This window comes from Monodon monoceros, unplaced genomic scaffold (assembly GCF_005190385.1).
Source record: "Monodon monoceros isolate NGI ecotype Baffin Bay Population unplaced genomic scaffold, NGI_Narwhal_1 Super_Scaffold_12, whole genome shotgun sequence".
Classification (NCBI taxonomy): Eukaryota; Metazoa; Chordata; class Mammalia; order Artiodactyla; family Monodontidae; genus Monodon; species Monodon monoceros.
This window is the reverse complement of record NW_021703768.1, coordinates 159961012-159987527: the sequence shown is the minus strand read 5'-3', so window position 1 is coordinate 159987527 and position 26516 is coordinate 159961012. Positions and strand designations below refer to the sequence as shown.

The window sequence follows — 26516 nt, the reverse complement described above, 5'->3', positions numbered from 1 at the left end:
TCAGCTTATGCCCAAGACCAGGGGTCCTCAGCCAGACACACCAATCCTGCCAGCTGGGTGAGAGGCCCCGGCGGGCACCATGGGACGTGAGACACAAACCTGGGGGGAGGAGGCAGCCCCCGGCCCTCGCTCATCCTCTTGTCAGAGCTGTATCCGCCCCACCCATCACGGGAATCCCGTCCGTGGCGCTCTGGTCCTCCGTGGCGTTCGGGGTAATGCTGGACGTTAAAGGGTCAAAACGAAAGAAGGCCTCAGTACAACCCTGGATCCCAGGGCCTTTGGAGCAACAAGTTAATAATGACAAGGACGATGACTCAGACAGGAGCCCCTGCAGGCCCGAGACAGTGCCCGCAGGCCTTCTTTACACTGTCTGGGGCCACACAGGACCCTTCAGCTGGCACAACACAGCCGCACCCCCTAAGTCTGCTCAAGGCCTGGGGAGGAGCAGTGCTCATGGAGCCCAAGACCAAATTAGGTTCTCCCTAATCAGAAGGCAGAGATTCAGGCACCAATGGACTGAAGCGTGCTGGGGCTGAGCGACTGCCCCACACCAGGAATGGACCACGCTGTGCCAGGTGCTTGTGCGCTCAGAATATAATCAGGGAGCCACCAGAGCAGAAGAGCCACCAGGGATCCTTTGACATGATTCACTCCGGGGCCTGGCATCCTGTCCTGCTTTGTCCAGACACGACTCCTTGGCAGCCCAGCGGCTTACTCAGTCGCATGGCCACGTGAACTGCTTGGCCAGCACAGACCCCAGGAGGATGAAAGAGGACACCTCATACTCTAGCCCCTTTCCCTTCAACCCAAGCCCGTCCCTGCCGGCTGCAAGAAGGCCCAGGCTGACTTTCACGGAGCTGGCGAGGTGGCTCTGGCTCCACAGCCCTGTTCTCTTGTTCCACAAACCTGGTCTGTGGCTTTGGGGCTTTTGCCCCAGGACTATGGTCTAACTGAGAAGGAAGGAGAAAGGCGTCCTGGTAACGAAGCTCCTTGGGGTCCCGCCCCAGTGGCCCTGTCCCCGTCTGCATCCACGGGAATCTCCTGGGCCAGGGCAGGTACACGGTGGCTCCACATGGGAGCCCTGACTTCGTGGCCCTCGGCGCACTGGGCAGCACCACTGCCTGCTCCCCATGGCCGCTCGTCCCCAAATGTGTGCCCACACCGCCCTAAACACAACAAAAGGGGGTCAATCTTACAAGATGGACAAAATAGAACATTGTTCCTTCAAGGGGCAAAATCACAAGCCAACGTGTCCAGGAAAGTCAGTGCTGGCAAATGTAACAAGGGCTCTCAAATGGGATTCTGCAAGTAGTTCTATGAACAACCTTCAAAGTGCATTGACTTTAAAAAAATTATAGCTCATGCTTTACACAGCTTCATTTAATTTTGGACAAACATTTAATGACCTTTTATCAACAGCCTTCTGAAGACTAATCAGACAAACATTTAAAGGATGGAAGTTCATCTCAGCAAGACCTAGTTATTTAAAGCCCATTCCCATCTCTCCCTGGTGTTTTAAAATTTAACCAACATTCTCCTGTCTAACAACCCACTCACCCACGGACCAGTCCAACAAGGCCCTGAGGCCTGTGCTGGTTTTCCCTTTCTGTGTCAGATGTCACCATTTGCCGTTCGGGGCAGCAGTTGTGTCTTACTTGTGATTATGGATGTGAGAACACAAACACTCCTCTCAGTCAGGAGAGCACTATCTAATCAGATGAGAATAGCTATCCATGATCAAGAGCAACACGGCAGGACTGGGCAAACACTTGCCGCAGACACGTATGTCATCTCATTTAACCCCTCACTCCACCTCACCCTCCCTCCCCTCCTTTCACAGCTGGAGAAACAGCCTCAGCAGAAGTGGTGGCACCGCGATGTGACCCTGGTCCTGATTCTGGAGCCTGGACATTTAACCACTGTGCTCAACGTCTCCGCCAAAGGAAACCCATGACACTAGGGGTACATTTAGCTGCATGGGAGATTTATGCCTGGGAGCAGAGAAACAGGAATCCCGTGAGGGTCATGGAATTGCTCCTGAGGTGGCAGCGAACTCCTCAGATGCAGTCAAGGAGCTTAGCCATTCCCAGCCATGTTCTCAGGCATGGAGGGAGGACAGGACTGAACGTCTGTGCTGTAGTCAGGGAGAAGGCTGACCCACAGGGCAGCGATTCTGCCAGAACGATGCCCTGACCACAACTTTCCCTCATCCCTCTGATTCTCCAAGGAAACCCACTAAGAAGTTAAGGCTCTTTGGGGAAGTTCTCAATCTAAATGTAAGATAGGAAAAAAGGAGAAAACTGAGCTTGTTTTCTAATGTGTTCATTCTGCAAAGAGAAAACGTGTGGGCCTGACTCAGTTGCTTCCAGAGGCTCAGCGGGGGCGGGTTAACCCTGCGACCACTGACACTCCAGGTGCACTCGGGCTCCGTGACACGAGGCATCGCGTCTAGTCAGTGCTGTGGGTCACAAGGCACTTCCCAACAGAGCCTGCCAGCCTCATGCAAGGCTCTCCAGCACTTCAGTACCGGTGTAGTCACTAAGGTGTATAGAACCTTAGGGTCAAAGCCAAACAGGCTTCAGAATACTTGTTTGAATTTTGGGCCAGCACAAAGCACAAGCTATTCACACGGTCATCCCACAGAACGTTGCAGGTGCCGCACTCCCTTACTCGTTCTTCCTCTAACTCAGGTGGAGGAGGAAGAAGGCAGGCAAAGGGAAGAGAACCAACTGTACAGGGAAAACTGTGGCTACAATCACAGCTTCTGACTTACCTGTCCTTCTCTTTCTCCCATGATTGACCTTGAACCTTCTCTCCTGAAAAAAGCAATTTAAATGAAAGCATAAGGAGAAAGATAGGTTGGTTAAGTCCCCGAACGGAAAACATTTCCACTTGAACCCAGGTAATTCACACACACTCTGCTGGTTCAAGTGGGCTGGCTATCTAGAAGCCTAGAGCCTAGAAGAGCCACTCGAGCTCTTTGTCATTAAGAATGAACCAGGACAGGGACTTCCCTGGTGGTCCAGTGGTTAAGACTTTGCCTTCCAACGAAGGGGCCTAGGGTTTGATCCTTGGTTGCGGAGCTAAGAAAGATCCCATGGCTCGGGGCCGAAAAACGAAAACGTAAAGCAGAAGCAATATTCTAACAAATTCAATAAAGATTTTAAAAATGGTCCACATTTAAAAAAAAAAAAAAAAAAAGAAAAGAACGAACCAAGACAAAACATGCATCAAGCAAGCAGGGTCAGTGGCTGACCTGTCGACTGAGTGGTCAGGGTAGCGGCCCCGGTCCCTGTGGTCAAAGTCGTGGAAGCGGTCCTGGCGGTTGAAGTCAGAATGATAACGCTCATCCAGGGCGGCCCGCTTAGCTTCTGGCCAGTAAGCATCATCTCGCCTAGGAGAGGAAGCAAGAGGACGTGCATTTCCCCCTCCAAATAGATTACCTTTGCGGAAGCTGGTAAACTTGACCCTCCCACTGCCCCATCACTTCACAGAACGAGAAGGAACTTTATCATTAGCGCCCACATGAGCTGAGAGTGCCTGGAGGGGTGACGTGGGATGTGACTGAAGGGCTCCGTTCTCTCTTACCCCACATGCCCCTTGTCCCCCACAGAAAAGCTCAGGTCTCCCTGTAGGAGGGGATCAGTGAAGTGGGTGTCAGCAGATCCCCTCTGGGAACCTCTCACGGCCATGAGGGTCGGCCAGTCTACCAGGACAATTATTAGTACACTGCTGTCCTTCTATCCCAATGCAGACTTGACCCAGCAGACACCAGGTGGGGAGGACTTTCAGTAGCACTTGAAATGTACTGGTTCAAAAACATTTCTGACCATAACAGACTCTCCCCTCAGTACCTTGTAAAATGCATAAAAAGTCCTAAGACACCTTAAAGGCACTTTACAGAAGTCTCAGTGTTATATTACACAGGGACCTCTCTAACCCATGCCAGTAGAAAGGTTAAAGCAAAGGAACAAACACACACCACCAGGCAGTCTCCCCCAAGACACCATGCATGTGGAAAAGCTCTGATAGGATCATTGCTAGGATTATCACCCCAGACTCCTGACAGCAAGATCTGAGACAGGCCTTTCACTGGTGGTTAGCGTTTTAGTATTCGTATGGCCCATCAGCATGTCTGGGGAATTAAAACCAATCTCATTAACAGAATGAACCAACACAAATTACTGCAATGATTACAAAACCTGGAAGGTGCCCAGAAGGAGGTGCTGGCCGCGTGCCCAGCCCCATGTGTTATGTGCTGCTCTGGGTGTCTGAACTCCTTCCTGGGGGAGGGGGCGGTGGTCTGTGCTGGGACCTGAACCTAATGATTTAATAAGCACCACTTTATCCAACCATTTCTCCACCGATCTCAAACTATCTCAGGTTCCCAGATGAAGTACAGAATACCAAATTTGACCGTAACAAGTACTTGTGCTTCCTTTTAAGTAAAAATCGTTGTGTTAACAGGACTCTGGGGACCACAGCACAATTCTAAACACCAGGGGCCACCTCAGGGGCAGCGGCTAGGAGTGGCGTGGCTTACCGCCCGTCATCGTAGGGCCTCCGCACGGCGGGCCGCCGCTCCTGCTCATAGCGCAGCTCCTGTTGGCGCCGCAGCTCCTCGCGCTCGTGGTGGATGCGCTCCTGCTCGCGCCTGCGCTCGTGCTCCACGCGCATGCGCTCGCGCTCCAGCCGCTCCCGCTCCAGCCGCTCCCGCTCCAGGCGATGTCTGTGGAAAGCCAGCCTCTCGCGGGCGATGAGCAGCCGCTTGCGCTCCTCCCGCTCCAGCTGCGCTTGCATGCACTGCTCTCGCTCACTGCGCTCGCGCACCCTGGAGGCAAAGAGTAGAGGCTGCAAGGGCCTAGGAGCCGCAGCAGCGCCCAGTACCGAGGGCCTCTCCCAGCAGGGGGAGCTATGGATGGAGCCACGGCTCCGCCCCGGGGTGGGATGGGGGGCCCGGGCTGCAGATACACTTAGCAACAAGCAAGGGCCAGCGGCCGCTGGGTGGTGGACACAGCCCGGCTGTGCAGGACCCCGCCAAGGCTGAGGGCACTGACAGCCTGCTTTTGCAGGTGATACTGATGGTACCCAGCACGCTTCCCTCCAGTCTCCGTGTACAGCTGCCAGGTTGTCTCCTGTCTATCCTCTGCTCTGTGTTTAGACACATAATCATACCAGCAGAAACGTCTAATCTTGCCTTACTTTGTGTCTGCATCTTAGAAAAAAATGGCTGCAGCTTCCTTGCTTTCAGGCACGATGTCCTGGACCCTGTGTGTCCCCACCTCGACAGATGTACGGCATGCTTTTGGGAAGGAGCCCACGGAGTGAGAGGCCACAGTTTACATGACCACTCACAGACGTGGGCCTTCTGGTTGTTCCCAGCCTCAGGGAAATGGCCACCCCGCCCCATTTTCTTAGCACAGGTTCCTCTCAGGCAAGTTGGGGGAAGTGGCATTGCTCGGTCTGGAACACCAGGATTCAGAAGCCCATGCTACCTCGGGACCGCTCTCCAGGCTGCTGTGCCCCCCGGACAGGTCACTGCCACCACTACAAGCATCCGTCTCCCCCCACTGTATTTCAGATCAAAATAATGGATGGAAAACCAGTCTCACTGCAGTTTTCACCTGCATGTCCCTGATGCCTGGTGAGGCTGAACGACGTTTCATGTTTCATGACCATGTGTACACAGCCCCTTCTGTCCATCTTCTATCGGGTTATTTTTTATCTATTTCAAAAACACCTTTACTACCATCTGTCACACATCTCTGCACTTTCTCTTTGGTCTTTCATTGTATAGAAATTTTAATTTAGCCTACCTCTCCTTTATAAGTTTTCAGTCCTTTCAAAAGCTCAAACTCATAAATATATTTACTTTTGCATTACACGGATAACTAATTTTTATGTTTATGTTCAGCCAGCAGTTTATGTTGACAATTTGTAGTGATGTGAGCCAGAGATCCAAAGGACTGTCCAAAGGCACAGCCAAGTGACCTGAAGCCATTCTGGGGCGAGCCCGTCCTTTTCTCACTAGTGGGAAATGTCACTTTTATCATGTTAAACTCCCACACGCACACGGGTCAGTTCTACTCATTTGCTAATTACTTCATCAAAACCGCACTTTTTCTTTGCCCACTGCCTTTCCCTTTCCAGCACAAAGTTCTGTACAGCGTACTACAGAAAACAGTGCTCCTGCCCCCTTTCTCAGTCTCATCCTGCTAGCCTTTTTACTAATGGTTCTTACTTTTTAAACTACAGTTAAAATTTTTTTTCTTGATAGGAAACATTAACTGTCACTCAACGTGATCGACGTCATTTCTGCTTAGTTTTTAAAAATTATGAGGACCTTGTCTTGGGCTTATTTAAGGATGAGGACCTCTCAGCTCTTTCACTGGGTCTGTCCTACTGATTTTCCCTATTCACAGGTTCTGGAGCAAATTTGCTATGTTCTGTTAACTAGCACTACTGTCCCAGGAAAGCATTCCATCTCCCTGCCATTGCTACCTCCCAGAATCTTCAAAATATCTGTCTGAGAAAACAGTTTGAAAAAAGTCACAGAAGGAAGCCAGTGCACAGGAAGTCTGTGAACTAAAAGCCAAAGGAGCAGAGGTTTAAAGCAATATTCCACCCACAGGGGACTTGGAAAATATCCTCCCAGGACAGAGTTATCACCAGTCAACGGCAACACCCAAACCAGTCCACATTCCTGGATTCTGACTCACCTGCGCGACTCTGAGTCTCGTGACTTCCTCGACTCTTTGACTTTATCAAAGGACACAACAGACCGCTTCTCCCTGCTAGCCGATTTGCGATCCTGGCTCTTGGAAACCTGGTTCACCAAGAAACATTGAAAAGTTAAGGTAGAAACAACAAAAGGAAGAATCAGGTGTGTCCAGGTCCAAGCATCCAAGATCAGAAGAGAAGATGAACGTTTAACGAAACAATCAGATAACAAAGCCTTCTCTCCTAAGGAACTTCATGTTTGCTTATCGTAATTCAGAGTCACAGACTGTCATTACCATTTAATGCTAAAATATGACTCATCGAGTTCTTTCACTAGTCAAATGGAAACGAGTATCTTACCAGAAACTTTTTGTAAGATAAAAAAGTATTTTTTTTCACTTTGTCTTTTGCGTCCCAAACACATTCTTTAATATTAAACATGCAGCGATGCCCAATTGAGGCTGCTTCTGGTATGTTTGAGGATTCCTTATTTGTGCCGACTGCATTATTTTTTGAGATCTACCCGCCTCAGCCCTCAAATTCACACTTCCAATTTGCCATTCTACATCATTTATTATAAAGTAAGGGGAAACCGCTCTAACACAGTAAAATATTTGCACAAACACAGGCAGACTGAAATGCCATAATAGAAATGTCAGCTTGCAAATGGTCCACAACATTCAGAAGCTTAAACGGTTTATCTTCTGGGCAGCACAGGTTAACATGGCAGGCCTGAGGCTGGTGTTAGAGAACTTGGCATTCAGAGTGTCCCTAGTCAAGAGTTAACTGGCAAAGGTGGTTCACTGTGCCCAGACCATGCAAACGATGATTTCTGCTGAAAACCTGCTATCCTTCGGTACTTGCCTGGAGAGGGGCCTACGTGACCAGCCCCAGTAAAAACCCTGGGAGCTGAGGCTACAACGGGCCTCCCTAGGCAGAAGTATCACTCTCAAGCGGCTGCACTGTCGCTGTTGCGGGAGCCATCACGGGAGGGAGAACAAAAGGAGCCGGCAGGGTCCCCTCCAGACTCCCCACACCTGTCTTTCCCCGCCTGCCCAGCTGTGTATCCTCTGCATCACTGAAGCCAATCTTGACTGTGACTACAACTATGTGCTGAGTCCAGGGGGGCCCCCAGTGGATCTCAGAATGTGGGTAGCCTTGGGGACCTGGACCCACATCCATCAAAGTTGTAAGCCTGTCAAAAGTTGAACGTATGAATATCAACAGCTACCCATAATCCCAGTGGCAGGCAGAGTGAAGTGGTAAGAACCTAAGACTGGCACTCTGTGGATTCCGTGTTCTGTGGAGCATCTGCAAGTAGTCAGAGTATGGACTGGCTGTAAAGGCGGGCCGGAAGGCTGGCTGGGTCACACGGGGGTTTAGGAATGCACGATGAGAGCTGCTGAAACTTCCAGGCTGGCAAGGAAAATGGACTACTGTACCCTGATTCAGGCAAACAAAGCCAACCACTCCCATAACTGAATTTGAAAATTAGTTATAAAAGATGAAAAAGCAACAATTCTTATCATACAAACTATGAAGCAAAGCTTTTAAACTTTCCCATTTTTAAAGTTCAAAAAAACCTACATTTTGAAAAGGCTGACAACTTTTCTCAAGCTCAAGAAGCCCCTAAAACACACATAGGAACGTCAGAGGAAATAAATACCCTAGGTGGGAAAGGAACACTCACTCTGTCTTTGGATCCTGATGTTTTGACACTGATAACAGGTACACCTTTAGATTTATCCATCACCACAGTCCGCTCAGTTCCTCGACTTCCTACAGGAAGAAAGGAGCAAGATAAGAAGCGGCACCTCCAAATGAGGAACAACAATCAACTCCATAGGCAACAAATGTAGTTTGTGTTGCCAACTAACCACACCAGCTAGGAACAGAACACAAGGTGAAATCTCCCATACCCATCGGTCAGCTACCTGATTTTGTGGTTCGAGATCGTTCTGAAGGGCCAGGTTTCTGATCATCCTGATCTTTGCTCTTTTCTCCACTTCCATCTTCACTCTTTTTAGCATCATCTTTTCTGTCGGGCTTCTCAGAATCTCTCTTAAGGTTTGCAGATCTAAAAATAACACCCCAGACACAAGTGGGTGAGAAGAGATATTGAGGGAAAAAAGCCAGTGACGATGACAGGACTCTTGCAATGAGCACCAAGGGATGAGGAGGCTGCCTCAAAGGCATCAACAGGATGGAGAACAAGGAGCCTGCAGAGGGACTGGAGTCATCTCCCAGGACTAGTGGTGAAACCGTCCTCAACAAATGCAAAAAAGTAAAGGGGGCGAGGGCCTCACAGCCTTCCCCATCCGTGGAAAACGTGAAGGACGTGAAATGAAAAAAAGGGTCACCTTGGCCACAATCCCCTCGGGAAGAGTAATACCTGTCAGCATTGCTAGACTTCTCTTTTTTCCCCTCCCCTTCTCTTTTGTCAGAAGTTTTCTTCCCAGCAGGTTCATTTTTTGCCTGAAAAAGAGAATCAGGTGGAAGTATTACCTTATTTCCTAACATGGTCACATCCCGGGAAGAAAACAGCCCCTTACTTTTTCTACTGAGATCATCTTCCCGTGGAGCTCTGTTTTGTGCAGGTGGTTAATGCATTTTGTGGCCTCTTCCGCGGTGGACATGGTAACAAAGCCGTAGCAGCGAGCTCCAGGACTCCGGGCGTTGGTCACAACCTTGGCGCCCACCACCTTGAAGGAAAGCACACAAATATGGCTCGGACACGAAGCCCGCCCACAGATCCCGACACTGCGGTTCATGCTGCGCCCCCCCCCCCGCCCCCCACCAGAGACCCTGAGGACAGGTGGACAAGTAGCAGGTAGAGGCTGGGGAGGGTAATGCTCCTGTCTGGCTGCTCCTCCTCCATCCTGCCTGCTCCTCTAGGCACCAGGATGACAGCGTGGACGACAGAGAAAGTGAAGGAGAAGGCAGAGTCCGGCCAGCATGCCGTTAACACTATGTAAAATTTGCAAAGCAATGTTTCTGAATATGCAGTCATCTACGTGACCAGTGAAGTAGGAAAACACATCTACAGAAGGAGCGACGGGACAGGTTCATAAAGAGCGCTCTGTAATGAAGAGCCCATCCTACTACTAACAAAACAAATTCAAGGAGATGTTTCAGGCACTACAGATACATCCTTATATGCTATTTAACTCTCCCAACAACCTCAGTAAGCTGAAGTTAGGAACACCCTTTTATGGCAGAAGGCACCACAGCTCAGGAGAGGTCCCACTGGAACCAGTGGCCATGGCCAGTATTCAGACTCACTGTGCCACATGGAGTCTTACCCCCAAAGGAAGGTTTCAGAGTGGTCTGGTCCCTTATTCGAGCCAGCAGTGAACCCAAGACACTGCAGGCTCCAGGCTGACACTTCCCTGCTGAGAGCAGCCATCTGCTTTGAGGACCACAGCAGAATCAAGAAAAGGGTCCCACCTTGTATTACTGAGGCCCAGGGAGTCGTGAGTCATTTTGAGAAACATGTCAAGTTTAGTTTTCCTTAGTTCCTGAATGTCAACAACCAAGGTAAATGACGTTGGTTTTCTCAGTTATCATTGCTGAACCCTTACTACGAACACGAGCCTGTGCTAAGTCTCACTTGGCCAAGGCTGACTGAGAGACAAGGAGGCACAGGTGCAGCGATTTATCTGGAAGTGAGTCCAGGAAGCATAGGGAGGAAGGGGGAGAGGGAGGGGGAGAAAGAGGAGGAACTAAAGGCAACACACAGGGGACTGCAGTTGGCACCCGGGCGGGGAGGTGGCCCACCTGGGCGTCACGGCCACCCCCGCCGGGCTGAGGATGGAGGGAGACAGGCAGGGGTGGCAGAGAAGAGGGGGCCAGAGCTACCCAGCTGGGGGTGAAAGCAGGTGGGCAGAGGCAGGGCACCATCAGCTCTGCTCCAGTTACACACGCCATCGTAAGGAGGCAGCAACTTTGAGGGCCCCCAGGTGACGAGATGAGGTTCACACGGGAGAGGCGACATGCCCTGGCCACACAACTCTGAGCGGCAGAGCTGGGGCCCATAGCTGTCCACACCGGCCTGGCTCCCCAGATCTTGTTTGTAACCGTATCTACAGCTTCATTCTGTAATCACCACCATCTCACGAAAATGCTACCAGCACCTTCCCACCCTGCCCTCTGCTCCACCCTCCACAGCCCTCCCTGGATTTAAGGCCTAAAGCCAGAGAAATGGATTCAGGAAGCTATCCAGTCGTGTGGTGGCTTGGGGGCCGGGGAAAGGTGAGAAATACAAAGTGGACGTGGGCTCTGGGAACTCCCACTGGGCTTGCATCTCTCCCCGTGGAGGGGCGGACCCGCCACGAGCAATGTGAGCAAATGTGAAGTCAAAGAGCGGCACGGTCACTCAAAGTCCTCACTGCATGGGGACAATAATCTGCGCGTAGAAGCCATACTGCATGGGCTTTAAAATATCATCCCCGGTCTTACCTTCCCATACTTGCTGAAAAGATTCTTCAAATCTGTAGCTCTGGTGGTAGAAGAAAGTCCACTAACCCAGAAATTCCTACCACAACTGCTACGACCTATCACAAAAAAAGTTCAGGTAAAAAACACGACAGCAACAAAATCCTGAGTCTCATTCCAAACCAGACACTTTCCCTTCTTGTCCCAGATGCCAGCAGTACCCAAAGCCGGCTGGGGTGTGGGGCCCCGCCCACTGTCCTTACACAAGCTCTGCGCACTAGGCAGGCGGGACCACTGGCAACGCCATTACTATGGCGAGTCGGGGGCTGCTCAGCCCGTGGGAGAGTCCCCTAGCTACCACATGGCATCATCCAATCCAGTGAGGCGACTTTGGAATGTAAGACAGGTGCTATCAGTGTGGAACCACAGAGCACAACCTACCCCTGGTTTTTGTTCTTCTTAGAACACTGATTAAGGAGGAATCTGGACTAGCAAAACTACTTCTCAATCAGTGAATCAATAAAGGGCTCTGGTGTTGATAAATCTGTAATACCAGGGAAATTGCCCCCCACAGCCCCAAGGTATCTGAAACTCGAAGCATTTTCTCCATCTGCAAGTGTCACCATGGCTAACGAGGTTGCAAATCAGAGGGTCATTCAGGATGGAGGAGCTCAAAGCCCTCTGGCAAAATCAAGCATGAGCATCAAATCTATGTGTCAACTCTGCCCTGCAACCCAGAACCTGCAGTGAGGAGCAGGGCACAGAGTGGAGAAAAGGCTTCAAGACAGGCTCACAGGCACACGTGAGGCAGAAATGGGTGTGGACAGCCCAGAACCAAACACCCGCCACCGTGGGGGCCAAACATGCTCTTGGGGACGATGCCACGCTGACCTACCCTTTTCCTCTTTGGAAAGCCTTTTGGTATCCAAGTCATCTTCGACAGAACTAGAGACAAAAGACAATGTCACTCCAGAAGGAAGAAGCAGACAGGAAACAAACTCAAAATTATAAAATACGTGCTGAGGTTGCATACCTACCCGAAATTTAGTTCTGAAAAAATGATACCCCGACAAACGTGTATTGGAAATCTGACCTAACCATAAGATTTCAGACCCACAGGAGTTAATTAATTCTGCTGGGCTAAAGATAATTAGGAAGAATTAAAGAAAACAACCATGATAGGTTGAGAAAAGAAAAAAGATTATGTAATCAGCTTAAAATAAACAAAGAGAAATAAAACATTCTTTAGAAGTAAACTACAATTGCATCAGTCTGGCTGGCCAATTGCAGAAACAACAGCTTATGTGTGTCATTAAACGACCAATGAAAAGGAGATAGCGTCTGGTCTAAAACTGAGAAAAAACAAACCTCATTTTCTGATCAGCGCCCTCACTGGCTGAGGACTCTTTAGGAGCCGGAGGGACTTCATTACAAGCTTCAAAAGCAAACTTCTTCACGTCTTCTTTGCTATCCCTGGGGTCTGGGCTTGAGGCTTCTGGGGGCGCTTCCGAGGCCTCCTCGCTACAGGCTTCCGTGTGCTCTGAGGCTTTACTACTCTGCTCAACTGGCTTCTCTAGCCCTACAGGCTCACAGTCCGTCCTCTCGCCATCGCCTGTCTGCTCCACGGGCTCCCTTTTCACTACCGCTAACAGGGTGTCTGCCTTGCTCGACTGAGCTTGTGCTGTTGACTCGCTGGCCAAATCTAAATCACCCTCCTCCGGATGGGCGCTGTCAAAAAGGTCCTCTTCCTCCGCAAGCTTTCTGTCTGGCCCCACGCTACTTGTTTCCTGTGCAAATGGCTGCTCCAGCTCGGAACCTTCTTCTTTTACTGGCTCAGATTTACAAGTTTCCCCCAAAATGTCGAGTATTTTCTCATTTTCTACGGATTTAACAGGAATAGAATGGCACAAGGTTTAATTACCAGGGAAATAAAGCAATCACAAATGTGGAACTGGCACGGCTGCCACACTAACACGAAGAGAACTGCTAGCTACACAGAGATTGGAAAACCCGCGGGTACACAAAGTTACACTGGTTACACTACCTGCGCTCCAACCGCCTGCGAGAGCAAGCCTCTACGCTACATGGAAGAGAAAAGCATCCCAGAGATTTAACCCCCATAACCTTCTGGCTGATTCTTGACAGTCTTCATTCTGTCGTCGTTTATATATGACTCTTCCAAATTTAGCTTCCAAAGTCCAAGTTGCTTAACTGAATGTATCACCATTCACTGAACAGCTCAATTTCCAAATTTCTTTGAATTTCTTTTAACAGAACAGTCCAACATGAAAACCAGAATCTCTTCCATCGGTGCTCTGAGATATTTGCAGTCCAGAAAGTGAACAGTTATTTGTTTGGAATTCTCATGAAGAAACTCTTTCCTCTTCTGGAATCCAGTTACGTCTCAATGTTTTAAACCGTATCTCCCTACCACTGCCTGCACTGCCTGAATTAAAAACCACAAAGTTAAGATACTGCCCAATATCACAAGATCTGTTCTGTGGGGTACAGAGGTATTTGCTCTCGAGAGGCATGCAAACTCTCTCTACATACGTTTAAGTGCCGTGTACATTTAAAAAGGCATGAGACAGTTTCATCTCACCAATACATTTTGCAAAATGAGAAGTTAGCCACTTTCACAGATCTGGTGATATGGCTGGGTTTCCAATCTCTATGATCCTGGTATGTTCTGGATCGTAAACCTTTAGAACAATGTATACTACAGTAAGGTAACTTTTTAAAATTAAAGAATTCAAATTAGAGAAGGTGGAAAACTAGAATGATTCCAAACCCCGCTGCTAAGTTTTTCATTTAACAGTACCTGGCTCCAAGGATGGCTCTTCAATTTCCTGCAACAAAAAATATAAATAAGATTGTGCCAGATGGATGAAACCTAGAATTTATTTGCACCAAAAACTGTAACAACTAAGAAGGGAATTTTAAAAACACAGACAAGGGACCTCACAAATACAACAGGTGGAGAACCTGCTCGTTCTGGGCAAGAGCCCACACAGCTGGCATCCCACCTCATTCACCTTGGCCCCAAGCCCCACAGCCCAGGACCCTCTCAAAGGGCCTGGTTTATTACTGTGTTGTTTGCTTTGCTGCACTTCCCAGCGCCTGGCAACATTTTATCACTTTTAATGGTGATGAACCCATCACATGCTTGTCTGTCCCTCTAAATTGTCTTAAACACTGCCCTGGAGGGCAGTGTTTTCATTTTTTCTATCTTTAGTGCCTAGTAGAATGCCTGACACATATCAGATAATCAATTTTCACTTAATATAGCATTAGTTTCCAAAAATGGAAAAGATCGGGGGAAAGAAGGCACAGGTGGCTTGACCTCTGCTCTTTGAACGGTCATACCACCCCTGCCCACCTGGTCAACTGAGCCCTCTCCAGTGTTACAGATACCTGCTTCTTTATCTCTTCTAAACAACAACCCACCAGGCAGCCCTAATTCCTAAATATCCCTCCAACCCTTCCCAGGAAGCCCTGTCAAGTCACACCATTGTTATTCCTTGCCGAGAGTAGCGTTGGTTTTACCACCCCCATTCCCACCTCCCTCTCCAGCAGGGCCATCTGCACCTCACCCCACCCCTGACCAAGTCCTACACATCCCTCGGCATTTAGCTTAGGGGCCACCTTGTCATAGAGAGGCTGCCCAACTAAAGGAAGGGCCTTTTCTCAATATGTGGCCCCTGACCCCTACGTTCCCTCTGCACAAACTACAATATTCTGGAATTCCAGCCAACGCTGATAAGCACTGTCTAGGTTCCAGGCACAAATTCAAGCACCTTACTATATATATATTAACCAATCATCACACAGCCCTAGCAGGTTGGTACTATTAGTATCATCCTTCTTTTCACAGATTAGGAGACAGGCACAGAGTGGCTGACAAACTTCCTCAAGGACACACAGCAAAGACAAGATTTAAGCAAAGGCTATGTGGCTGAGAGTCTGTTTATCAGTCCAGGCCTCAACTCATCGCTCTGTTTACACAGGAAGGATGGAGACCAACCTTTCTTCTCATGCATTGACACAGCACAGGTGCTTAGCATATAAGTTACATGGACGTGAATGGTTTGCAACTTCCACTGGGCACTGACCTGCCATTCTGGGGAGCCCTAGGAAACTGTTCACTTTCGTAATAGTTTCATTTATTTGTAATCAATTCTTTTTCATTTCATGCTGGGAATTAAAGATTCTACACTGAAGGAAACAATCATTTTAGGCAGAACAATTCTCTCCTGACTTTCCCTAGAGAAAAACGCATATGTTTCTATTTGTCTCTGAGAGGGGCTATATATAAGCGTCTGGTTAGGATAATACATACAGGAGTCTTTGACCTACAGAGACACTCAAGAAAATGACAAGACTCGCTCCTCCTTTCCCTTCTGAGTCAGGAACAGGTTGTGTCACTTTGCAGCTGGAGAGAGACATCAGCCCTAAAGGTGAATGGGGTTTCACCAAGTTTCCTTGAGATTTGCACCCTCAAGGCCGGGGTTCTGGCTCGCTAATAACAAACCTTGCCCCTGCCTGGCAGAAGCAAGTGAAGATCTTGTCTGAAAGGTGATTTCCAATTAAGCAGCATAGGTGACATTATCAAAACAAACAAAAAACAAGGACTGGCATAAGCTGACTGGCAGTCAGCTTACTTACGACTGGCCTAAGTATTTTCATTTCCTCACAAAACTTTCTACTGAAAATTAGCTACCCAGCTTTATTCCAACAGTTTACATCTACAGGCTGGCAGAAAAAGAAAAAGGAAACTCAAGATCCACATTTATGCAAACCATACCTGAAAGTCAGGCCACATCTCATTTGTTCTCATGTAAGATTTAACTTCTACACAGATGGTCGTCAAACAGCCAAGATGATGTAGTTATCAAAAGAAATCTGTGTACTTTCTGAGAAAAACTTCCCAAAGGCAGAACCAGAACCCCTGAGAATCCATCTTTCTTCCCAGCTGTGAGGTCAGCGCTCTGGTCACCCCCTTGCATCCTCATCCGTGCCCCGTTCGTCTCTCCTGAGGAGGGAGTGTCCCCCTTGCTGTCTCATGTCTCATCTAATAGTCTTTCTGCAGAGGATGTCATCCAGAACAGACCCGACAGGCTGCCCTTCTCCCACCAATCAAATTAACAAGAACCCTGCAAACACACCCTCCTCTCTGCTGCAGGGACGCCACAGTGCTTGGAAGGGAAGCCAAGACGATGAGCCCTTTTCAATAGGCATGTCATATTAGGGGAAAGTGGAAAGCAAAACCCCCTCTACAGAAGCCAACAAAGGAAATAAACTTTGCAATGACTTTTAGTTGGGACTGCCATACAATATTGGAAGTGGTTCCCAGAGACTGTGGTCTAATGTTTGATTCTAAAATTACTGAGACAACAATTTACCTGTAATATAGTGAAGTCAGATGATGAAGTATCTAAATTGTTTATAGTTTCTTTGTCCTCTACCTGTAAAATAAATGGAGAATAAAATTTATTACATCGATAATAAGGTAACATAATGGTACATCCGTACAGTGAAAAGCTACAGCCATGAAAAGTCACTTAAGATGAAATTCTAAACATACTGCAGGAATCAAAAAAGCATTATACTGTGATTCCACCTCAAATAAAAGAAATGTACATAAACATATACCTGCAGACAGACTAGGAGACCCACTAAAATGGTATCAGTTTGGGTTTCAAGATGCAAGCCAAACAAAGAAAAACGAAGTCTAAGTTAAGCAAAAAAAAAGCACAACTGGGCAGTACATGGGCTCTCCTGGTAGACTGGACCACCAAGTTTGGGGCTGTTCTTCCAGGAACACCATCTAGAATCATGCTGCAGAGTGGGTTCTTGGATTTCCATGGCCACCACAGCTTCCCGAGCCTGGATGCTACTGCCACTGGGACTGCTGCTGCTAGGGAGGCTACTGCCCACATGGGAAGGGCTTCTCCGGGAACCCTGCCACTCAGCATCATCAACTTCCAAACTGAGTGTGGGGACAGGAGCATAGGACTGGCAAAGCCCAGGTGACCCAACATTGCCCCACCTGCAGGGCAAGAGTAACTGGTATGTTGAGCTTCTACTCTATGAGGTGGGCTCTGTCCATAAGGCAAGGGATTCCCCAAATATAGAAAGGGGGTTCATAAAATCATTGTTGTGTGACCTAACATAATTTAGATTGTTTGTTATAAAGCCCTGAATGTTGGTTTATTTTTTGGGGGGGGGGAGATAGTTTCAAAATATTTGATAATTAGCACGTATTGTTACCTTTACTTGACTAGGAAACTACCTTGCACCACTCCTTCCTTCCCCTGACACAGCCATCTCAAGACATTCTACACATGCTCACAAGAGCATGGGCACACACGCACGTGAAAGACCGTCTCTCCTTTCTCTGTCTCCATGATTAGTAGCACATTATTCTGTTCCCTGCCTTACTTTTGCTGCCATCTTGGAGATTTTTCTAGTTCATATAAATAAGTTTAGTTCATTGAGATTGTATATAAAAGTAGTAACTGTATCACCAGAAGGAGTAATAAATGTTATAGTAACAGTAGCAATAACCTTACTGCCGCTTGCTATACAATGGGTGCTGCTCTAAGCTGGGGTCAAGGGCCAGATAGTGAATATTTTAGGCTTTGTAGGCCAGACTGTCTCTGTCATGACTATTCTACTCTGCTGTTGTATCCAGAAATCAGCCACAGACAATTGTCACAAATAGGTGTGGCTGTGTTCTAATAAATCTTTGGCCAGCTTGATGACTTTTGCTCTAAATTAGCAATAAGCATTCATCTATTTAGTCCTCCTCAAACCTACTATTTTTGCAAATGAGGCCCAGAAAGATTAAGTAAATTAGCCAAGGTCACACAGCAAGTTAAGTGGCAGACCTCTAGTCAATGCTGTTAACTCTTAAACAACTGCTTCCACTAAACCATGGTTATTTAACAATTACTGATAGACATTTAGGCGTTTCCAAGCTTTTGTTACTGAATATATTATTTTCTAATCACAGGGAATAAAACAGCCTTAAGGAAAAGCAGCCAATAAGGAAGGGTTTCACTGCTCTCGTGTTTCTGGTACTCCTTTTTAGGAAGCCAGTGAATGAGACTCATCAAAAGATGAAACAATTGCATACCCTATCTGTGTCAAAATGACCCAATCGTTTCTCAAAACCACCCCCCACCCCTTTCAAAGATGACAATCTGCTACCTCTAAGGGTATTGAGGATCAGTTCCAAAAGAAAACGCAAACACATTCCAAGGAATGGCATGGGTGACCAGCAGAGAACAGGGCTTCCTTCCCCCGGGAGTACTGGAGTACTTGGGAGACACTCCACAAAAGATCTGAGGAGGACTACGAAAACAAGGTGCCTCCTAGGACCAAGCCCTAGGATTTCCTACAAAGATGCCTCATGGCTTCTATTTTTCATTGCCTCTTCTGGCTACCCGAGAAACGTTCATCCTCACGGAAATGACACAATCCAGTAAATTTAACAGCACTGAGATAATGTGGTGTATGAGTTAAGTACATGGACTCTGGAATTAGACTGGTCTTAATTCTTATTCTCATATGACCTATATATTGTCTGGAGATATTTCTTTACCTTTTTACCCCCCAATTTCCCCAATTGGAAAATGGGCATAACAGCATCTATATATCACACTGTTGTTCAAAGGATTAAATGAAATAATGCCTAATGTCTGGCAGACAAAGTTCAATAAATAATGCCCACCATAACTGCATCTAACAAGAAAAAAACCCTAAGGCTTTAAAAACAACATCAAAGTTAGTGTTAAAGATTGACTAGGCGAGGGCTTCCCTGGTGGCGCAGAGGTTGAGAGTTCGCCTGCCAATGCAGGGGACACGGGTTCGTGGCCCGGTCCGGGAAGATCCCACATGCCGCGGAGCGGCTGGGCCTGTGAGCCATGGCTGCTGCGCCTGCGCCTGCGCGTCCGAAGCCTGTGCTCTGCAACGGGAGAGGCCACAACAGTGAGAGGCCCATGTACCGCAAAAAAAAAAAAAAAAAATGATTGACTAGGTGAGTACCAATTGGTTGACAGCAAAAGACCAACTTTGAACCTCTGTTTTGGTATTTTCAAGGCATCCCAGGTGTTACACCACAGACCAATCTCCTATAATAAACAGGAAGATCTACAATAGTATCCTCAAAAGGCTTAACACCGCATGATACAAATGGAGAGCATATACTCACGTTCCTCACAAGACACCATTTTTCAATGAAGCAAAGTGTGTTTTTCAGACTCATCTGATTTTTACATGTGAATGGATTAGCCACCATTCTACTCAACTGGCATTAAAAGAACTTAAGTCCAAATATAAAACTTATCATCTATTAAGCTATTTGAGGAATTGTTACGTTTAGGGTACACTGTAGAGACACTGCCGAGTTACCTACAGCATGTTCTTGAAGCGGCTCAGGAAGCTCCTTCATTTCTCCCTCGACTAGCTCTCTACTATCAGACAGGGACTCCGGGAGATTATCAGCATCGTCGTCGTCCACACAATCTGCAACACTTCCATTATCGATTTCTGCTTCATCCAACACACTGATATCCATCATGTCGATGTCCTGCAAGTTCTCCAAAGTGGTCTCAACATCCTCCTGTGACAAACAAAATACCACCATCAGATGACTGTCATGGGTCCACGCACAGAGCTGATTCACTGACAAGGCTGCACATACCTGTCCATCCCCAGAATTTTCCTCTAGCCCGTTATCTTCCACACCCTCTTCTTCTGGTTTGCGCCCTGGAGGAATAATTTACAGCATGAGATCATCGATATGCACTTTCCAGACGTGACAACTTGCACTTTTATAGGCCCTAAGCACTACAGAAATAAGACAACCTAAAACACCCGTGGCACTTCTCCATTTAGGAACACCATAATCCAGGAATGGTAAGGCCATTCTGCAAAAGGCAGCCCCTCTACTACCCCCAAGTAGAAGTGGTTCTGTTCTTATCAACTGGCTGTGGAAGTATGAGGAGCCTGAAATGGATTAATAAGGTGGAGATAGACTAGACCTTTTCCAGGCCTGCCCTTCTTGTTAAGTGGCTTTGGTTATGGGGAGAAGAGTATCTTATACAAATGTGCTGCTTTGGGGACTTCCCTAGCAGTCCAGTGGTTAGGATTCCGCACTTTCACTGCCACGGCCTGGGTTCAATCCCTGGTTGGGGAACTAAGACCCCGCAAGCTGTGTGTTGTGGCAAAAAGAAAAAACAAAAGAAAAAGAAAAAAAAAGGGGCGGGGAGAGAAAAAGTGCTGCTTAAAAAAAAAAAAATCTATCTATCTATTTACATGGCTGTGTTGGGTCTCAGTTGCAGCACGCAGGACCTTCGTTGCCGCGTGTAGGACCTTTGTTGCGGCATGCGGGATCTTTAGCTGCGGCAGGAGAACTCTTAGTGGCAGCATGTGGGATCTAGTTTCCTGAACAGGGATCGAACCCGGGCCGCCTGCATTGGGAGCACGGAGTTTTAGCCACTGCACCACCAGGGAAGTCCCTGTGCTGCTTTTTAGTTAAGGAACGTGGAACATGTTTTCCCACAGAGACAATGACATAAAAGGAAAACATAAAAAAGCAAACAGAAAGTAAAAGCCTTTCACAATTTTACCATCTAGAGTTAGCCCTCGAGCTATCATACAGTGGCATATATTGATAAGATATCCTCCCATACTGTGCTATGTATATACGTGTACTTCGCTTTTAAAAATGGCACTGTACTGTCATTTTATAATCTTTTCACTTAATGTATTGTGAACATCTTTCTATACTTTCGTAGCATTATATGGAGACACCGTCATTGAAGTAAGTAATACCTACGGATGGAGATTTAAGAAAATGCTTATAAAATGAACATTCTGGTAATTCTTTTTTTGCATCCAGGCAATTGTCGTATTAGGACATATTTCTATAAATGGCATAGTTGAGACAAAGAGTATGTACATTTTAAAGTCTTTTATTAAAAAGAAACACCCCACATATTATCGTGATACCCCAGAGAAAGAGTATTACAATCCATAGTTCCATCAACAGTGAATCAAAGTACCAATTTTTCTGAATCTTTATTAAAATCAGCTATTTCTTTACCCACGCCAATGTGCTAGGCAAAAAAGGAATACTTGTTTTAACCTGAATTTATCTGATCACTGCTTAGGTTGCATTTTTTGGTCAATCATTCGCACATTTGTAAAAATTTCTCATTTATACCCTTTCCCCAATTAAAAAACCTCTGTTCCATTTCTCCTCATTTTTAATTTGCATGTAATAAACACAACACATTTTCTCCCAGCTCTTCACCAATCTTTTAGTTTTGTTTTTGGGTTCTGGGTAAATTTTACTTTCATGCAGCCAAAGCTATTAATTGGTTTTTATGTGTAAATGGTTTTTACCTTCATGTTTAGAAGCCCATCTCCACACCAAGACCACACAAATATTCACCTATATTTAGTTCTTTTCCGATTTCATTTTAACATTTGATTCTTTCAGTTTCCTGCTGAGTAAGACTATTTTACAAATGCCTCTTCCATCTGGAAACTGATTTCCCAACACCATTTACTAATCTTTCCCCCCCACTGATCTGAAATGTTGGTCTATGGAAAGAGGTGCTAATCAGCCACCTGTCCTTAGCTGCACAACCTCAGGAGGACTCACTTCCTGCGACGACTATTTCCCCAAAGCAAAGATCAATTTCTTAAGACTACTAAGTATTTTTCAAGTAATATAAAAGAACTAGACATTAATTTGCCTATATTTAATGATTAATCTCGTTAAGTATATATAGAATCTGTGTGTGCGGGGAGCTCAACCCTAATCATTTATACCATCATTCAGACGTTAAAAAAACCTCTTTCAAGGGTGAGAATTTTCTTATAACATGTGTTACTTAATTCTTCCACATTCTAATTTCACTCATGTTCTCAGGAATATCTTATTTAGGAACACAGGGAATTGTGACCCTAATACTAGAATGCAATACATTACGTGCAAGTAGCCTTGGTGGCTGACTGGGAACCCCAATACCATTTTATAATATTCCTATGGCAAAACATGCCTTGAGCTTCAAAAATGTCTGGAACTCAACCCAGTGGTCTTTGTAAATATGCCAGGAAGATACACCAGCAACATTTCCACAGACTTACTGTATTTGATAAAGCTGGTTACCATTCTAGAACATGCACATTGGTTTTTGTCCAATTCCACTGAATTACTACTAGGAAAAAATCTAAGTAGACTACCACAAACTTGCCACCCTTTATACTGTCTTTCTCCCCTTCACAAGAAAGGCAGCAGGTTTTCAACTGGCAGACTCAGATCTCACAACCTACTGTTCTCCTGAGCAATAAGCACAGTTACACTGCAGCTCAAATCCCTTCCACGGGAGAACTCTCCCAGCTAAATGACCTGACCAGAAATGTCAAGAGAATATGCAGTTCTAAGAACGTTTAGTCTTCAATATAGAAAGCACACCTCTACTGGGATGCTTATCAACAATCGCCTACTTTGGGGGGAAGTAGGTTTGGGGAAAGATACCCTACTTTCCAAAGATGAAAAACAGCGTGTCTAAACGAATCCAAAATTAATGTGAATGAAAAATATTACTCTGGCAAAAACTAAAGCGACTGTTTTTGGTACTAAGGGAAAAGGTACCCCTCAAAGCCTTCTTCTGCAGAGTAAAACGCCTCCAATGTTCGCAGTCTCCAAACTACAGGCCTCGCTCAGTGCTTGTCTCCATAACCTGCTCCCAGCCCCCTCGCCTGGGATTCCGGTTTCTTCTCCCTGTTAAGCTTCTGCTTTGGCAATTACGTCCAACTCACCTGTTAGACCACCTCCCTGGACTTCTGCTGGGATATCCCCCCAGTATCCCGTGTGGCCTGCTGCATGTGGAAAGGTCAATATTTTTAAAAATTTGCTTGACTACATAAATACATCCACACAATTACACAAATACACTCATTAAAAGATTCACACCATTGGGATGTCCTTGGTGGCACAGTGGTTAAGAACCCGCCTGCCAATGCAGGGGACATGGGTTCGAGCCCTGGTCCGGGAAGATCCCACATGCCACGGAGCAGCCAAGCCCGTGCGCCACAACTACTTAGCCTGCGTGCTACAACTACTGAAGCCTGTGTGCCCAGAGCCTGCGCTCTGAAACAAGAGAAGCCACTGCAATGTGAAGGCTGTGCACCACAACGAAGAGTAACCCCTGCTCGACGCAACTAGAGAAAGCCCGTGCGCAGCAACGAAGACCCAACGCAGCCAAAAATAAATAAATTCACACCATTTATTAATAAAAGATCCACCCTCATAAATACATGAAAAAAGCTAGTCTCCCTTCTCCCCATTGCACTTCTAAGAGGTAACCATTGTTACCAGCTTGGTGGTCCTTCAAAACATTTTCTTGGGGATTTACACACATATATCATTCAAATGGAAATAAACTTGTTATGTAATGGAATCATATCGTATATACATTCTGTAACTTGCTTTTGTTACTCAATAAAGGCCTTGGAATAGTTTCTTGTGCTATATATTGACTCACTTCCATCTTTTATTCCATATTATGGAGTTCCTTGGTTTAGTTAACCTCCCAAAGCAGCTTTATTAATTTACCATCTCCAATAACTACCCATTTCCTCACACCCTTGCCAATGTGGGATATTGAGAATTGTGTAAATTTTTACCAGTGTAACAGGCAAAAATGATATCTCATTATTTTTATTTGCTTTCCTTCAGTTACCAGCAAGGGAATTTTTTTCCCTTGTATATAGGCCTTGTTTGTTTTTTCTTTCATCTGTGAACTGCCTATTCATAATCTCTGTTGTTCTTTGTCAACTGGATTGTCTATTTTATTAATTTGTAGGAATATTTAATGCTTTCTGGATGCTTACATGCTGTAATATTTTCTCCCAGTTGTTGTATCTTACTTATGGTATCTTTTATTAAGAGAGACTTAAAATTTTCAAGTAGCCAAATTTATTTTTCTTTATAGTTTCTGTTTTTTAAGTCTCATTTCAGGCCTTCGTTACCACTATATTACAAAAATACTATTCTAGTTGGAATTTCTATTTTGCATAGAAGAAGGTTAATAGAGATTTTCCCTACCACCAGATAGCCGACTGTTCCAACATTGTTTACTGAAAAATCCTTAGTGCTTCCTTTATAATGAACAAATCCTTAAACTCCCCACTCTGTTTCAATGTCTTACCGTTAAAATGAGAGCAAGTATGCAACACTGTTTTTCAATTTTAGCTATTCTTGTGTATTTTCTTTTTGATTAATTTTAGAACAGACAAATCTCAAAGTTTCTTTTAGGTTACTCTGGGGGGAATTGAGAACTTTATGATATCAAGTCATCACATCTAGGAAAACCTTCTCAAAATTAGTCATGTCACGCTACTAGAATATTTCCTTTCAGCTTTAGTTACTATTTAAGAACAGTATATCTATTTTTAATGGCTTCTGGCAATAACTTGCTTAAGTTTTGACTTGTTGATGATCTATCAATTGCCACCTCAAAAACGCAAGAGAATCAAGTGATGAACAATTATAACTAGCTAGTGAGTTTTTCACATGCACTGTTCATATTAGCCAGAGCTTTATTTTTTTGTGGCCACGTTGTTCAGCTTGCGGGATCTTAGTCCCCCGACCAGGGATCGAACCCCAGCCCTTGGCAGTGAGAGCGCAGAGTCCTAACCACTGGACCGCCAGGGAATTCCCATATTTTTTTCTCATTTCTTAAGCTGTCATTGGCTTATTTCAGATTGCTTTACCATTATTTAATTTCATGAGGCACACTGAGACCAAAAGACCTTACAGACCCAGCACTGGCCAAGGAGTTGACATCCCAGTAGCAAAGAGTAAAACAGCACGCTCCACAAAAAGGAAGGAGGGCACCTGGAAGAAATGCCTGATTCCCAGTGTGGGGCAGGGAAAGCAACAGACACTGGAACACTGTCTTGTGCCAGAAAGTAAGTGTTCAAATAATGAAGTGATCATGTCAAAAAGACACAGGAGCCAGCCTGAAGGACTCTCATTGGGACAATCTGAACATCAAAATAAATAATAATCATAAAGGCTTACTTATCACCTACTGAATAAAATAGGAATCTCTAAGTTCACACTGATAAGTGGGGGAGAAGGGCAAGCTACCTCTTATGGCAGAAAACCAACTACCAGAGATGGAATGATAAATTTAGAAAATCACCACTGGACGAGGCTCAGTGAATGCTGACACTAGTGGAGGGTGAAACGGATATTTATAAGTCACAAAGTATGTTCCCCATAGATACAATTACAAAGAGTAAAACAGTTAACTTTCCCGTGGAGAAACCCAACCAATACCACCTCAAGTCACTTACACGAATGGTCAGGATGCGCCTCTAGGGAGGTTAACTGAGAAAAATAACACTTCCGGTGGTATTTCTGACAAAAGTGTATAATTTGAACCTAATCACGAGGGGGAAAAAAACAAACCAAACCAAAAAAACCTAAACTGAAAAACAGGCTTCAAAATAAGTGGTCTGTGCTCTTCAAAAAATGGTAATGTCACAAATACAAAGAAAGTCTTAGGAACTGTTGCAGATTAAAGGAAACTGAAAAGACGTGACAACTGAAGGCTATGAAAAGACCCTAGATTTTTTCTTCTTTTGAGTTATGAAGAACATTATTGGAACAAATGGCTAAATCTAAATAAGGTCTAAGCTTAGATTACAGTATTATATTAACATTAATTTCTTGATTTTGGTAATTACGTATGATTATGTAATGTCCCTGCTTTTAGAAAATACTGCGGTCTCTAGGGGCAAAGGGGCACATACATGCAACTTATTCTCAAACAGTTCAGGGGGAAAAAAAATATATACATATTACATTTATTTTATCTCTTTCTTTCTCTCTCTCTTTCTTTCTCTCTCTCTTTCTTTCTCTCTCTCTCTCCCTCTCCACCCCCCTCTTTCTTTCTTTCTCTCTCTCTCCCCGCTCCTTACCTGTCCTGAGAAAGAAAAGGATAAAACAAATGTAATAAAATGCTAACATTTGGGGAATCTGGATGAGGATATATGAGAATTCCTTGTATTATTCTTGCATCTTTTCTAAGTATGAAATTATGTCTCCTAAAAAAAAGATAAGTTGTACATTCATTTTCAAATTTTTGTGTAGATCTATGCTTTCATTTATTTTGGCTAAAGAAGCAGGAGTGGAATAATTGGGTTGTATTTTAGTTTAAGTTTCAATTTTGTAAGTATGTGCCAATTTTTTTCCCCAAATAGCATCATTTTACATACTCTACAGCAGTGTATGGGAGTTTGTTTTTCTATATCTTTGCTATTTTAATAGTTGT

The 26516-nt window shown here is 45.6% G+C and overlaps 1 protein-coding gene across 3 annotated transcripts in view; it reads right to left on the bottom strand.

Annotated features, from left to right (window-relative positions):
* Positions 1-26516, bottom strand: part of SAFB (scaffold attachment factor B) — a 34365-nt gene that overhangs the window by 1232 nt on the left and 6617 nt on the right. For 2 of the 3 annotated variants that reach the window (XM_029216300.1, XM_029216299.1), the window contains exons 3-18: positions 19862-19926; positions 19574-19780; positions 16557-16619; positions 13976-14003; positions 12523-13033; positions 12050-12099; positions 11179-11273; positions 9273-9422; positions 9113-9195; positions 8655-8797; positions 8411-8499; positions 6720-6826; positions 4544-4831; positions 3257-3394; positions 2774-2816; positions 100-218 (exon numbers count right to left, since the gene is read on the bottom strand). In XM_029216300.1, the coding sequence (XP_029072133.1) occupies positions 100-218; positions 2774-2816; positions 3257-3394; positions 4544-4831; positions 6720-6826; positions 8411-8499; positions 8655-8797; positions 9113-9195; positions 9273-9422; positions 11179-11273; positions 12050-12099; positions 12523-13033; positions 13976-14003; positions 16557-16619; positions 19574-19780; positions 19862-19926 (2179 nt within the window). The remainder of the gene's footprint in view (positions 1-99; positions 219-2773; positions 2817-3256; positions 3395-4543; positions 4832-6719; positions 6827-8410; positions 8500-8654; positions 8798-9112; positions 9196-9272; positions 9423-11178; positions 11274-12049; positions 12100-12522; positions 13034-13975; positions 14004-16556; positions 16620-19573; positions 19781-19861; positions 19927-26516) is intronic. The other variant, XM_029216301.1, reaches the window with a different exon arrangement.